Genomic DNA, 15402 nt, shown 5'->3' on the forward strand with positions numbered 1-15402 from the left:
TTAGCTGATACCATTATCCAGAGAACCCTCTCAAGGTACTCTGTGAGGTAAGCTGCTTTCAGGCGTATGGCCACCATTTGTGTTCTGTTTCTGGTAGTATAATCTTGTGCTTCTCATACTTGGTGATATGCATGAAAATTACTGGAGACCTTTTAATAAACATAGTTAGTTGCCTTTGCCTCAGTGATAAGATCCAGCCAGACTAGGTGTTTGAGATACACCCTAAGAAGCTGGCCTTGAAGTGATCATGCCAAGCAATTCAGATGGAGGTTGGGTTGACTTGGATAAGGTGCACTGGCCTGGGTATTGAGGAAATGCTAACATAGCTGCCACGTTCTATGAAGCTTAGGGTAGAGAGGATGTAAACAGATCGTTTAAAAGTAACATGTTTACCTGTTTGTGAATTGTCACAATGAACTTTTTTTTTTGGTTACATGAATACATGAATGCATACCAGTTTATATAGATCTTTTCCCAAGATAAAATATAATCAGAATCCATCGGGCAGTCCTATTTATTGAGTTTGGTGGGGCTGGTGGTTTGTCCTCATCCTCTAGATCTAAGCCAGCCAAGGGAAGGAAGATCCTGTTTAAAATGGAGCAATAAAAGAGAGGAAACAGAAAGGAAGGCAGAGCAGCGTGAGGTCAGGAAATGAGAAAGATGGATATGGGAAAGGATGGGAAAAGAGCAGTCGGATCTGATTGAGTGGGAATCTCTTTGTGAAGGAACCCAGCCAGTATTTAACCTGTTTTGAAAAAGCTCGACTTCCAGCATTTTTAATTAGTGGCTTGCTCGCTTTTGAAATTGCCCAGTTGGGAATACTCAAGTTTTGATGTGTTTTATCTGCCTGCTAATTAGCAGGCTGCTGGGTTGACCATCATTTTTTCCTTTTATTCGCTGGACAGAAGATACACATAAAGGTCTACTGAAACAGTTTAGCTCAAGTCTAGGTTCAAATCCATAGCCACAGTATATCTAGGGAAGAATTCTTAGTAAGTCATAAATCAAATTTCAACACATCTCTTCTTGAATTCCTATCCTTTTTTTTTACTGGCCTGGGGTGACTGTCTCAGCACAGTCCATACTTGGGACAGGAACATTCTTGATTGAAGGGGCCATTCTGTGCCTTTGTAGAATGGTTAACAATGTTCCTGACCTGTTTCCTAGTTTGTGATAATCAAAACTGCCTATGGAACTTGCCAGTGTCTTTTGGAGATTCCCTGGTAGAGCCATATGGGCATTTTTGCCCTCACCTATATTATATGCTTAAGGTCCCCTCGCCCCCCTTTTTTGTAATTGAAAGAAAGATAGACAAGTCCAGATATGAAGTCTGTGACAAACAGAGAAATCAAATCTACCCCTTTCTTGCCTTTTGGGCAGATTTAAGGTCAGGATCTCCCATCAATCCAAGTTGGCTGTTACAGGGTAAACAAGTAAAGCTCGGATTGTAGGAAATGTTTGAAAACTTGCAGTGATTGGGAGCTTTTATTTTTACACCCCAACCTCCAGATGCTTTTGTTTTACTTAAGAATTAAGAGAACTATGCAGGGTGTAAAAGTCACTTGTGTGAAAATTCCTGAGGGTTGAAAGTGACATCTTTGTGTACTACAGCTCAATATGTACAGGTAGGGCCCCATGTTGGGTCATTAAACAGCAGGTTTTGGGTAGGGTTTCCACCTTTTCTTCAGGCCCTCTTGTAGTCTCCTGTGCTTCCTTTCTGTTCCTTAAGCTTGCAGTGTCCTGAGTCTAACTGTCCATTGGGGACTTCTGCCTACAGTTGCTTATCTTCTGGAGAACCAACCAAGAGGCATTGAGAAACTATGGTTAAGAGAGAGAAAGATGGAGGAGGAGGAGCAGGGGTGAGGGAAGGTGAGGGGTGGGGGGGGGGGAAGGACACCACCAGAGGGAGAAACTAGGGACTTTGAGAGATAGAGGGAAGGTGGCAATTCAAGTTTATTAGTAGTTAGTCAGTTGTTGCTGTCCCATCTCTTAAGATATCTTCTAACACCATGTACTTCTCTGTACCCAAAAATAAGCCAATTAATTATACTGTGATTGCTTCTGCCAATAATAAACTAGCAGTAATAAAAGGAATGACAGTAGACCAGAAAGAGAATAAACAGTATCAAGGAGATGTTCAGAGAGTCAGTACATGGAATTATGTCTCACCCTCCTCCGATTCTGTCAAGGGACGTTTGTGATGGCCGTCTGTTATCTACCAGAATCAAAAAATATATTAACAGGGAAACTTTTCATGCTTATGATGGACCTTTCATCAAAAATCTCAAAGCTGTCCCCAAATATAGAGTGGTCCTTAGAAGTTCATCGCCCTGCCATCCTAAGAGTGTTGCTTAGAGCACCCATGAAGGAATGTTTCTTACTCTGGTTAGCATTAGAATTGTGTAGGGAGAGATCACTGGATCCAATCTTCCTTGTCACTGACTGGGGTCTCTTCATGCACAACTTATCAATCAAATATGGCCTTATAATCTATTATCAACCTTAATTTCCACATATCAGATACCAGGGTAATACTTTACTCTGCAGTAGGAGACCACACATCAATGAATATTTGGGCAGCTAAAAATTAGTCTTGAAAGATTAAGAAGAAAATAGTAAACAAAGATGGATGGGTAGGAAAAGGGGGAGGGATGAATCTAGAAAGATGGGGGGAAAGGATGAATATGATCAAATGCATTGTGAAAGCAATGATGATGATGATGATGATAGTAGGCTATAGTGACCATTCTAGTTTTCTTGTTTGTTTGTTTTGTTAGAAACAGAAGGTGTCTCCTAAGTCTTTAAAAAAAAGCCCAAATACCTCTGCACTGTGCTAGTGGGAGCAAACTACTGAGTCCTTTCATTTTGTAGTTTTGGTTGCACGTGTTGTCTGCTATAATAAACTTGGCTGGAGAACAAACAGTATCTAGTCATGTTCTGGCAGTGATGTTGAAAGTGTCAGTGTGGATATTTACTTCAGCTTAACTTCCCCTTTGGATTAAAACTGCCTTCATGTACTCTTAAGTTTGTTTTGTCCAAAAGATTTCACTAAAACTTTAAGTGCCATTTCCCATCTCTCACACTGAGGCTCTCAAATGCTGTGGAGGATAGAAGCAATTTTTATGTGCATCCCTCTGGTTCCTGAGGGTCCAGTTCACTTCTGCTGTGAATTTAAATTAGTTAATTTAAGTAGATGGGTCAGAAGCCACTGTCATCATGGTAGCCCGTGCCTGGTTCTTAATTAAAGGCAACAGGAGATTAATTTGAAACATTAATTTAAAAGTGCATGTACAAAAAGAAAGAATTATTGCAAGAAAGCCTAAAGAACTTCTCTCTTGTCCCTAGATGTAGAAGATAGAAGTAGCTCAGGGTCCTGGGGGAATGGAGGCCATCCAAGCCCATCCAGGGTAAGTATATATAATCTTTTTTCCCTGTAAGCAGACATGGCGTATATGTAATGTAAATTAACTAAGCTTCTTACATGCATCAGGTGTGCACACACAAGGGTGCGTATTTATGTGCACACACTTGCACACATATCCATGCACACACACCTGCACAAATCTATATGTAAAATTGGTTTAATGAGGGCAGCTTTCTGGGATTCTTTGCTTTTATTGGTCACTATGCTGAAGTTTATACCTGTTGAATTGTTGCTAATCTGAAGAGAACCCTTTTATCAAAAACATGGCTTGACCTTTGCCAGCCAGTGATCAAGTGTGATAGAAAGTCATTTGTTGCATTGAGACCAAGTTTAAATAGAGCCTAATTTATCAATCACATATTGTTATGACTAGACTCCTGTGTAAGACTCCATGGGGTTCTAGCCTATTAGTATGATTTGCAGAGCAAGTCTGCATTAGTTTTATTTTGTGCTTGAGTCACTGTTCTTCCAGGCAAGCCACTGCATATGATATTTTTAGTGCATTTTCTTTCTTTTAGGTGCTCCAAGGCCACAGCAGGTTTCATTATACACACACAATGTCCCCAGTCAGAAGTAGACTTATTACAGTCTACTTCCTGCCTCTCTAGATGGCGCCTTTTGCTGGAAGGAGACATCTTACTGTTTGCATTGGAGGAGGTCTCTGTTTTTTTCACTGGAGACAGAGGTGGTCCATCAGATTGCCACAAAGGCTATTTTAGCCAGTCATACTGAATACTTTGCACCTGTCCTTGGCACTAGGAGCCTCACGATGGTCTTCCGTGTGTAGCAGGATCTCTAAGCCTACGAGGAACTCTGTTGAGCCTTGGAGCAGCTGTCGAGCTTGACATTCTAATGCATTATATGGATGGGTTGAGGAAATCTTTCCTCCTCCTCATGTTACAGTCTGCACTTGCACAAATAAATCCAATCCCTTGACAGCAAGTGGGGGTGAGAGAATGTTCTTCTATTGTTCTGTTCACTTAGGCTTTCTTAGTTTCTTCTTATATACCCTGGTACCTGATTCAGTATAACCCTATAAGTATTGAGCTAAATTCTCATAGTAAAAATATATTGTTATTTTATATTAACTTATTTTTATTAGTTTCCTACCAGTAGTTTACTTTCAAAATTTAAAATGTGTCATAGTGTGTATGTAGTCCATACACCATGTACTTTCAATTGAATTTTGGCAAACAAACCCATTTAGAATCTTCCTGATTGACTTTTAAACTTGGTTTCGCAAAACTGCAATTTTTATTAAAATAAATAAACCTATGAGATGGCTCAATGGGTAAAGGTGCTTACCACTATGCTTAAGTGCTCCATCCCTGGGACCTGCATGATACAGAGAAAACTGACTCCAAATCATACTTTGACTTGCATGTGCTGTGGCACATGTGTGACACTCTCACCCATAGCACACATAGAAAACAAATAAGTATAATTAAAAAACATAAAAAGAAATGTATTGCTAGGGCTTGGGGAATAGGTCATTTGACAGAGAGCTTGCATACAATCATAAGGTCTAGGGTTTGATTCCGTAAGGCATTGTTAAGAAAAGAAAATCCAGGGACATTACTGTGCACTTAAAACCCCAGAACCTGGGGCTCATTGACAAGTTAGCCCACCCTAATCTGTACATTTGATGCCTGTGTTTGGCTTCTGGCATCCACACACAGGTGCCACACACACACACAAACAAGTGAATATGTACAACCATACTCCCAAATGAATACACACACACACACACACACACACACACACACACACACACACACACATACACACACACAGAAATACACACGGAAAACATATTGGTGAATGATTTGAATCACCATATTATAATTTATGTTTCCCAGATCCAGGGAATTTCTCCAGACTCATATTTTATAGACTCATGTTATGTGACCTTGTTATCTCCCTTCCCCTCCCATCACCAAGTGCTCCTACTATCTTCTACACAAAGTATTGTGCTAATAATTAAGTTTGATAATGTATTTTAAGTTTGTAGTTCAGTATCTAGGATGAAGCCATTTCATAAATATTAATAAGCATTATACAATACCTTTCCTTTAGTGTATGACATCTAGTTACAGATTAGCAATGTAGCAGGATTAGATTCCAGCGTCATCCTGGTTAATTTTTTGTACATGAAGAAAGGTGAGGGAAAACAGAGTTGCCTGTCCCAAGGGTCTCTGTCCTTCCACACTGAAGTGATGTGTTTTTTGTTGTTCTCACAGCATCCATCTTTCATGTGTGGGCAGATTCTGCCCTTTGGCTAACATACCAGACTCGTACCTCTGAGTAAATTTGACTTAGACTTTATGGACAGTTCAGCCAGCTGAGCAGAGACCTCCCCCCCCACCCTGCTCTGTGGTCATTTCATGCTCTTGAATAGACAGAGATTTGAATCAAACAACACAGTTGATTTTAACTATTTCTTAGATGCTAGTGACTGGAAAGCTTACAGATAGTGTATTGATTTTTAAGTTCCCAAGTTGAGGAGATCATTATTATAGTGCAATGTTTCTTCAGAAACGATTCTTCTTCAAATTGCTTTTTTGTGGTGTATTTTGTTTACTTACATAAATACTGATTTATGCTGAAGCTTTAGCTTTTCTGTGTTACTGGGTGTGGGTGTGTATGTGAAGCTGGGAAAGGACATCACATGACACTGCTGCCCAGATCCAGAGGTCAGAGGACAGCACTGTAGGGTTATTTTTTCATTCCACTTTTACATGGATGCTGGAGGTTGAACTCAGGTCATCAGGTAAGCAAAGCAAGCATCCTTTTTCTCTGAGCCATCTCACAGGCCCAGTCCTGAAGCTTTGATGTTCATTCATAGTTCAAGTATGTTATTCTTCACATTCTTACGTGTTAATTACTAATATAATGAGCCATCCATTTTCCAGCTGCAACAGTAGCTAAAATAAAATATTCAAACTTTAATATTGCAAGATAAATGTTGCTTAAACAGCTCTCCCTTGCTTTTTTACAAGTGGCAAATCATTGCAGACTATGAATCATTTCCCCTTTAACACAGATTTTGAGAAAGAATAACTTTGGTTATATGCAACTTACTTTATAGGCGTCTGCTGTTTTACACATATTTAATCATGTCAACAATTCTCCCAAGTTGGTAGCCTTATCATTATTTCAAGATTTCACAGCTATTACTGTGGGAAACATTTGAAATCTGCGGATTCAGGAGTTCTCTTTAGTCTCCTACTTGCATTAAGGTACAGGTTCTTACAGTGATATTTCATGGGTCAAGTAATAACTTACTCCAGTTTATTTGGGTGGGTTTATGAATCTAAAATAAAGGGACTTATTCTGTTATTTTATTTACAGAACTATGGAGATGGGACTCCCTATGATCACATGACCAGCAGGGATCTTGGGTCACATGACAATCTCTCTCCACCTTTTGTCAATTCCAGAATACAAAGTAAGAAACGCTTTATATTAACTTGTACTTTTGGAAAGCCTGTGTTTTGGCATGGAAGAGGAAAAGAAATGTGCCTCAGACAGATGTCAGTTTTTAGGAGTAGGGCTACATGGTCAGTTCGTTATGATGTTCTTAACTGATAGAAATACCATTCACAAATAAGAGAAAATAAAATGGCTGTGAATGTGACTTAACAGAATGGATAGCACTAAGTTTTACAAATATGGAATTAAGATTTTCAGTGGTACAGAATCTATGTAGACTGTTGTCTTAGACACAAAGTGGCAAGTATTTGTAATAAAATGTTTGGCTTCATGATTGACAAAGACGTGTAGTGAGAGTGACCCTTCAAGTTGAATTGTATGGTCTGGTTGTGTTCTTGTCAGGGGGAAGGCTTTACACTGTCTAGGCCAGTGCTTCCCAACCTGTGGGTTGAGATTCCTTTGGGTTTGCGCATTAGATATCCACCATATCATATGTTTGCATTATGATTCGTAACAGTAGCAAAATTACAGTTATGAAGTAGCAATGAAACAATTTTATGGTTGGAGGTCACCACAACATGAACAACTCTGTTAAAGGGTCACAGCATTAGGAAGGTTGAGAACCACTGCTTTAGATAGACCTCATCCTAAATTGCTTTGTGGAAGCTGTGTGGCTGCTTGCAGTTTGAGTTGTCTGCAGATTTCTGTCATGCCCTACGTTCTGGCTTTGTTAGCAGATTTCTCTGCCTTTGACTGCTCAGTCGAGATGTTTGTTTAACAGCAGTGAACCTGAGCGATGAAAGGATAATTCATAATGGCTTAAAAGGTCCGAGTAGCTGGCTACTCCAGTTTTGATTGAAGACAGTGATGTTTGTTCTAAGAAATGTGAAATCTTCACAATGTCAGGACGTCTTTCAGACTGGCTAAATTCTATCGAAAACCTGTCGATAAATGAAGTTCAATTTCATGACACAAGCTGTTGGACCATCCTCCAAGAAAAATGCCAAGCCATGATTATATTGTCTTGAAACTGTTAATCGTAAATTTTTTCAAGAGTGTCTTGATCTCAAACCTTGGAAGCTTTGCCAGTTACTTAAGATGTTGATGGTCTTTTAATCTTAAGTCTTTTTTTTTTTTTTTTAATTGTTATCAATCGGGCATTTAACACATTGGTGTTTTTAATGGATAACATCAAGCTTATACCTGTGTGTGTCTTGTGTGGGTACCAAGGAATGCTATTAGGTCTAGGTTCTTGTTTTTGGTAGTTTGTTTTTTCTTCAAAATGATAAACTTCATATCGAGGTTTTAATTTTTAACTAAATCTGTAGCCCCCAGTTTTTTTCAATTATTGGTGAAAATTTGTCAGGCCTCATTCTAACTCAAGACATGGGGAAACAGGTGACAAGGTATTTGTCAACCTAGATTTTATCGCACAAGTTTAGACCCGTTGGTGTCAATAGTCATGATTTTAATACTTGGCTCTGCTTCTCTGTTCATTTTTACCTAACTGTGTAAAATAAAGTCAAAGATGAAGGGGAGAAAGTGACCTGAGAGTTAACGTGAAAATTATTCCCCGATGAGCTAAAATGATACCTAAAATATGTAAACCATATTTTACATGGTTAGAAGTTTGATGTGTATGTGAACAAGTTTAAAGAACAATCTGACAGGTTAATGTTTTAGAACATAAGAAGGCATACAGCTGTGTCAGATAATGGCTATTCTCCATGTTTCTTCATGGACAGCTATTTGACAAAACTAGTTTTTCATCCAAACTATTTCAGTGTAAGTGGGCTGACACTAGACATGGTTCTTTCTGCGTGGTTGTTGTTTAAGTTGAAAACCCATGTCAGCCTCCCTCTTTCACCCGTCTGCCTTCCTTCCCATTAAACTCTTAGTCATGGAATCCAAGACAGAGTCCTGCATTGTGATGAGAACACTGCAGTGTGGCCGAGTCTCCTGCCCACTGTTCCCAGTGCAAAGGCTTCTCTGTTAGAGAAGCTGTCTGGTGTGAAACATGGCTCTTTATTGTTTACAAACCACGGCATTTTCCACCTCAAGCAGATTTTTGCACAGAAAAGAATTGTGCTGGGCTAAATAGTTTATCTGACATTAATGGGGCAGTGTCAGACTCAGGTCAAGGAAGTCACCCTAAGAGTGAGAGGTCACCGTGCAGTGTGCAGAAATGCACAAAGAGAGAAAAAGACATTGAGACAAGTGTGGGATGCCTTACATTTTAGTTCAGAGAAGAATTAGAAGGTATTTTTAGAGAACCTCGGGTGCTGGTGCCTGAACACTCTTCACACCCCTCTCACTTCTCAAGTCTTGATTTGCTTGTGGATTGCATGGCCGGACTCTGGGAGCAAAGATCTTTCTTTTGAGTTTGCCCAGAATGCTGAAATTACCCTTTAAGGTGAGCTCATCTGGGTGTTGTGCTTTTTTATTTTTATTATTTTAAATAAATAAGGACTTTATTTCCAAAAGATTAAAGACAAGCAATTTGCAAACAGAGATAAAGTCAAGGACCCCTTGTTTCCAGCCATTTAACTCTTAGAATACAGTCATGTTGAATCCTGAATGTTCAGTATGTTTACCCTGTATTCTAATGCTGTCACCTTTGTGGACATTTTCCTCATACCAAGAGAAGCTGTCAGAATCCTCTGAAAGCTTTGGGTTAGAGTCTACTCTAGAATCTTTAACCGAGTTTCATTAAAACTATAAAAGAGTTTTTGATATTTCAAAGGCTTCATTTTGCCATGTCACATTAGGGTAAAAGCTATAGCATCAGAAATAAATCAGCCACTTTATTGGAGCAGATTCTCTATTGTCAAATCAATCAAGTCTGTGACTGAATTAGGCGTCTGCTACAGAAATAAGTGACACTAATTTTACGGGAAAGAGTTATTAACTGTAGATGACCCAATTTTTTTTTTTTTTTTTTTTTTTGTAAACTGTTTACTTACGAAGTTTTATTTTATTTCAAAGAAAGGCAAGACTACAGCATCCTCTCCTTTTTAAAGTACAGTATTAAGTTCTATTGTTTCTTATGGCAATATGCTATTTTAGTGAGACTAAATAATTTAACATGTTTGCCCATAAACTTTTTTATAACAAAGTCATTGTGTCATTATTGTCACTTTCTCCTCTTCTTCCTCCTCCTTCTCCTTCTTGTTCTTCTAGTCTCAACTTTTGGAACTCATATGAACGAATGAATACTCTTTTATAAGTGTTATAACTTTGTAAAAAAAAATTGTGTAGTACCTAAAATAACACAACTCAGTCCACTTTCTTTCCTTATCTTAAAGTTGTGGCCAAATGGGATATAACTGATAAGAATAATAAAAGTGACCTTATTATTTTTCTTTTAGAAATAAAATTGTTTAATCTGAAAGTAATACCCTGACTCCTGATTGTGGAAGTACTAATGTACATATAGATGAACACATGTTTGCATGCACATGAGTACCCACATTCACATATGTGTGCCTGATATGTTGTGAGAACTAATGATCCTCCTTGGCTACAGGTTATCTTTAGGAGAGACCTTGTTGTCTAGCTGTGGTTGTGATTCATGCAGATTCATTAGATGTTGCTATGTAAACCCCGCAAAGGACATATAACTAGTCATAAATCGAACTCCTGCTCAAAAATGATTATGAATATCTTCTTTTTGTTTGGCTATGGGATAGGCTATGAGGGATTGGTAGACCACATCACACTGACCAATTAATTACCTCCTCTCTCACCTGTCATTTGCTGTGGACTAAATTAGGCTTTCCTTGGGGAAATAACAACCAACTTGCCTTAGATATGATCCAATGCACTGATTTATATATAGAAGAGACAAACCGTACCTGATTACTATGATTATTAATATTAATGTACCCTTCATCTGTTGGGAACTTGTTCACTGTATTTCTGAAGTTGCTTAATTAAACTTTCACAGGTGGTCAGTTGGGTAGCTTTGAACATGCTGACAGGACAGGGACAAGTTTGAGACCCATATTTTTAAGAGTATTATCTATTGGATCAAGAATTGATTGAACATCCTGGCATGGAGTATACACAAAGGATATGGACTTTTTCTTCAGAATTATTCTGTCTTTAAAATTTGTTTCTGTCCTTATTAAAATACTAAATTTGGTTTTGCCAAGCATCAACCTTCTTCAAGTTATTGTCTTAAGTATGTTTATAACAGTGGGTGATTTTTTTTTTTTTAGCTGAAAGTCTTTGATCTAAGGACGACTGGAAGCATCCATTTTCCTTCCATCGTTCCAGGGTCTCAGTAGGAAACTACATTGTTGGAGGAAAAGGGAGCCTGTTGCCCAGTGAGGTTGCGTTCATGAATTGGTGAGGGGAGGCCATGAAAAGTGATACTTCCTAACAGTTGCCTGCAGCGTCGTGTCAGCTGCTGCAGTTTTCACATGTTCCAGTGTGAGTGGTTCAGTTTCCTAGCTGTGGTATTTGTGTCTAGTCCTTAGTCATACTATACCAGGCCAGTGAATAGCTCACCACCAGAGTCACTGGTTTTAAACTAGCTCAGCGGAACATTTTACTGTGGGATTAGGTGGAGGATTCGGGAAGAACCGAAGAAGGCTGCTGGCTTATAGGGTGACCTTTGAGTCTCATCTGGGTTAGCCGTTGGTATTTTGATTTGGTTACTGTGGTCATATTGTGACAGCTGCTGGCTCATTATAATGCACTCCCACTGCTCTGTTTGCCTAGCAGGAACATTTAGGTTTGCATTACTTCAGAGTATTCATGGCTACCGTGAGTTTTCCCCAGCATAAAGGCGAAGTGTTCTGAGTTTTCCCACCCCTGTGGCAGAGCCAGGTGACAGAGATTCTTGTAAAATGACACACATGAGAAGATGTTAATGTGGTGTTTCTTTTCAGTGAAAGATGGAAAATACCCAGTGAATTAGCTCTTATGAGGCAAACTGCTTTTGCAAATCTTCATGTGCAAAGGGAAGCATGACCGCAAAGAAAAAGAATCTTTTCAAAGCTTGGGTAGTTTTACTAGCCCACGCAGGCAGATGGGTTTTTACTAGCCCACTAGGTCAGATGCAGAAATGTAAATATTAATAAACAGCAAAAGCCAACTCTGGAAGGTTTTGTTCACTTTCAGAGTATTTTAAGCAATTAGACAAGCAGGCTGCTTCCATGTTTATTAACGCTGGGCATTTTGTCTTGAATTCCTGTATTGTTCATCTCTCCTCCTCCTCTTCCTCCTCCTTCTCTTTCTCCTTCTTTTTCTTCTTCTTCATTTTGCTTGTTCTGGGATTGAACTCAGCACAATTGGCCTTATATATTCTCACAAGAGCTCTACCACAGAGATAAACTCCCAGGCCTGGTGTCTAGGTGTATGGGTGTGGTGTGTGTGTGTGTGTGTGTGTGTGTGTGTGTGTGGTGTAGTGTGTGTCCTTGTGTTAAATGGCATTTATTATGTTGAGTGTGGTTTTGTCTCTTAGGTGTTGGGCTGATAATATAGCACCTGCAATTATGGATAGGAGGAATCAAAATCTTTAATAGTGTCTTACTTAATTTTACTTGCCTTTCTTGAGAGTATTGATCCTTTTACTATGTTAACCATTTTCCTGAAACTCTGAGAAAGGTGGCAATTTAAGTATAAGCATTAGAAAGCGATTCTAGCAGCTCTGACTGTTGTAGTAAGGTTGGGCTCAGAGAACCTGAGTCTGCTAGTCCTTGGCTACAGTGCCTGGCGTGTTCAGGGCTTCCTGTTTTCAACTCTTTTAGCTGAGCACGGAAGAACTCATTGGGCTGGCTCTGTTGCAATTTTCGAGTTTAATGGTCCTTTACTCTCTTCCTTGTGTCAATTTGTCTATGACCTGTATTTTATCATCAGCGACCTTTGTTTTATTCTTGCTTCTAATTGCTTCATCCCTATTTTATAACCATCTTCAAGTAGCATCTATAGGGCTTGTATTTTTAAAGTAAAGAAAAAAAAAAAAACCCAAAACTTTAAGAAATTTGCTGGGCACATGCCTTTAATCCCACCACTATAGTGGTGGCACACCCCTTTAATTCCAGCACTCGGGAGGCAGAGGCAGATGAACTTCTGTAAGTTTCAGGCCAGCTTGGTCTGTGAAGTGAGTTCCAGGACAGCCAGGACTGTTACACAGAGAAAATTAGTCTCAAAAGATCCAAAAAAGAAAAAAAAGAAATTAAAATTAGTGTGTGTGTATGTGTGTGTGTGTGTGTGTGTGTTTGTACACATGTGGGGGTATGTGTGTGATGTATGTACCACAGTGCATATGTGGAGGTCATGTTGGTTCTCTCCTTCCTCTGGGGTCCACAACTTGAATTTGATCACCAGGCTTGGTGGAAGTGCCTTTACTTGCTGAGCCATTTTCATTGTCCCAAATGTAAACTTTGAAGCCTTGCCTTGGCTAAATCTTTCTTCTGTATTCCCACTAATCCCAGTTCTGTGATTAAGGGATGGGTGTAGGGTGAAATAATATCTCAGCCAGTTAAATACCCAAGTGTTTTGCTGTAGGCCAAGTTTGGGGTAGCAATCCAGTACCTCAACAAATGGCCTTAAATGGTCCATGACAAAAATAACCCTGGACACCACATATACAAGGTTTAAACCTGGAATGAAACAAAAAGCCCATGAATTAGGGTCTGCTCTAGATCCCAGTAAATTGGAAGGAAAACTCTGTACCACCAGGCTGATTGAAATTCAAATTTTATTTTATAGTTATGTACCCTCCACTGCATGGAATGTGCTGCCATTACTATGTTGTGGTTCATATTATGGTTTGGTGGGTTTTGGTTTTTAATGTCCACACACCACAGATTGTTTGATGTGTAAGAAGAGGTAGGTGAAATCAATAATATTTGGAAAAGCCATTGAGGAAGTTGATGGTTCCCAGCATTCATATAACTCACTTCCTGCTGTCCAGTCAACAATCTCCCTGTTGCTCTTTTCCATGGTCTAGCTTCCTTTCAGCTCTGGCATCTTCTCTGTAGTGCAATGAAGCTCATACTGTGTCTGTGAAAGCCTTGCACAGTGAGAACAGGTTTACAAAACCTGCCTTTTTATAAGTTAGAAGAACCAATAACCAGAAAAATGTGCCTTGGAAACTGTGGGCAACAGTATGGTAACCTCTGCTCCCAGAAGCCCAAGTATCTACAGCTTGTGTGTAAGACAGCCTGTTTCACAGCCTGAGACCATACCAGAAAGAGTGAAAAAAAAAAAAAAGAGTTATTGATTCTGAAAGAAAAAACAAATCATTTAAGATTCACATGCAAATAATGCATTTATGTCTGATAGAAATATATGTGCTGGAGGTACTGGAAAATTTTGACTAATGGTTGCTTAATTTTTTTTCTTCTGAAGTTTGGTACTAGTTACTGCAAGAATGTGCTTGCAGGTCAGTGGTTTCATGGCTGGTGGCTCTGATTCTTTTGTTCTTTTAGTTGTCTCAAAATGACTCACAGCTTCTGGTGTCAAGGTCAGGAAAGGAGGGTTTAGTAATGTCTGTCCTTTTCATCCCTGGATTCCTGATACCCTATCTGTCTCTGCCTTTGCGGACTGGGTGGGTGATGGTTGTATATTTAGTAACTCCACAGTCTTGCTATTGCAAACAGACAAGAATGTAGAGAATTTACAATAAACTTTGATTCATAGTGTTCATTTCTAAAAGTCAACATTGTTTTAGAGTTATCTAATTGTACGTATGTGAGTGTTTCTTGCATGCATGTATCATGCATGTGACTGGAGCTTGTTGAGGACAGAGTAAGGCATTAGGTTCCCCTGGAATTTGAGGTAGGAAAATTGTGAGCCAGTACTTGGATGCTGAGAATTGCTCTGCAAGAGCAACAAGTGCTCTTAACTGCCGAGCCAGCTCTTCTGTCCCCATAATGTACATTTTACATAGTAATTTTGAAAACTGCTAGCAAAACTTCATGCAATAAAATATAAAAGTGTGTCCCAACTCAGTTTTGGGAAGCAAATGAGAACAGAGGACAAGTTAGATGCAGAGTAGATTAAAAGGTACTGTAGTGAGGTTGGTGCTGGTGTTTGGGTCAGGCTGTTTACATTTACCCACAGGCCTGAGCCTCCATTATGCTGATCCCTAAGCAAATGGGTCAGCGGCCAGTTCCCAGTTTGTGTCTCTGCATTGACTAAATTTGTCCTGTAGGCCTCTGGCTTTTCTCCTTTTCAGCCCATACCAAGTATTTTGTCATTGTAGTAGTTTGAATGTAATTGGTTCCATAATCTCATATTATTAGGAGGTGTAGCTTTGTTGGAGTGGGTATGGCCTTATTGGAGGAAGTGTGTCACTGTAGAGGAGGGCTTTGAGGTTTTCTCTGCTCAGGATACAGCCCAGGGTGACAGTCAACTTCCTGTTGCCTTGCAAGATGTAGGCCTCTCATCTCCAGTATAGTAGTACCACATCTGCCTGCTCCCCACCGTGATGATAATGGACTGAACCTCTGAACTTAAAATGAACCACCCCGATTAAATCTCCCATTGCACCCATGAAGCAGAGGCTTGGCACACTGAACATGCCACTGCAA

At 39.5% G+C, this 15402-nt stretch overlaps 1 protein-coding gene across 11 annotated transcripts in view; it reads left to right on the forward strand.

Annotated features, from left to right (window-relative positions):
* Tcf4 (transcription factor 4) overlaps nt 1-15402 on the forward strand; it is a 332791-nt gene that overhangs the window by 112613 nt on the left and 204776 nt on the right. For all 11 annotated transcript variants that reach the window (XM_051200994.1, XM_051200981.1, XM_051200980.1 and 8 more), the window contains 2 exons: nt 3346-3407; nt 6776-6872. In XM_051200994.1, coding sequence (XP_051056951.1) covers nt 3346-3407; nt 6776-6872 — 159 coding nt within the window. The remainder of the gene's footprint in view (nt 1-3345; nt 3408-6775; nt 6873-15402) is intronic.

This window comes from Phodopus roborovskii, unplaced genomic scaffold, assembly GCF_943737965.1.
Source record: "Phodopus roborovskii unplaced genomic scaffold, PHOROB, whole genome shotgun sequence".
NCBI classification, from domain to species: Eukaryota; Metazoa; Chordata; class Mammalia; order Rodentia; family Cricetidae; genus Phodopus; species Phodopus roborovskii.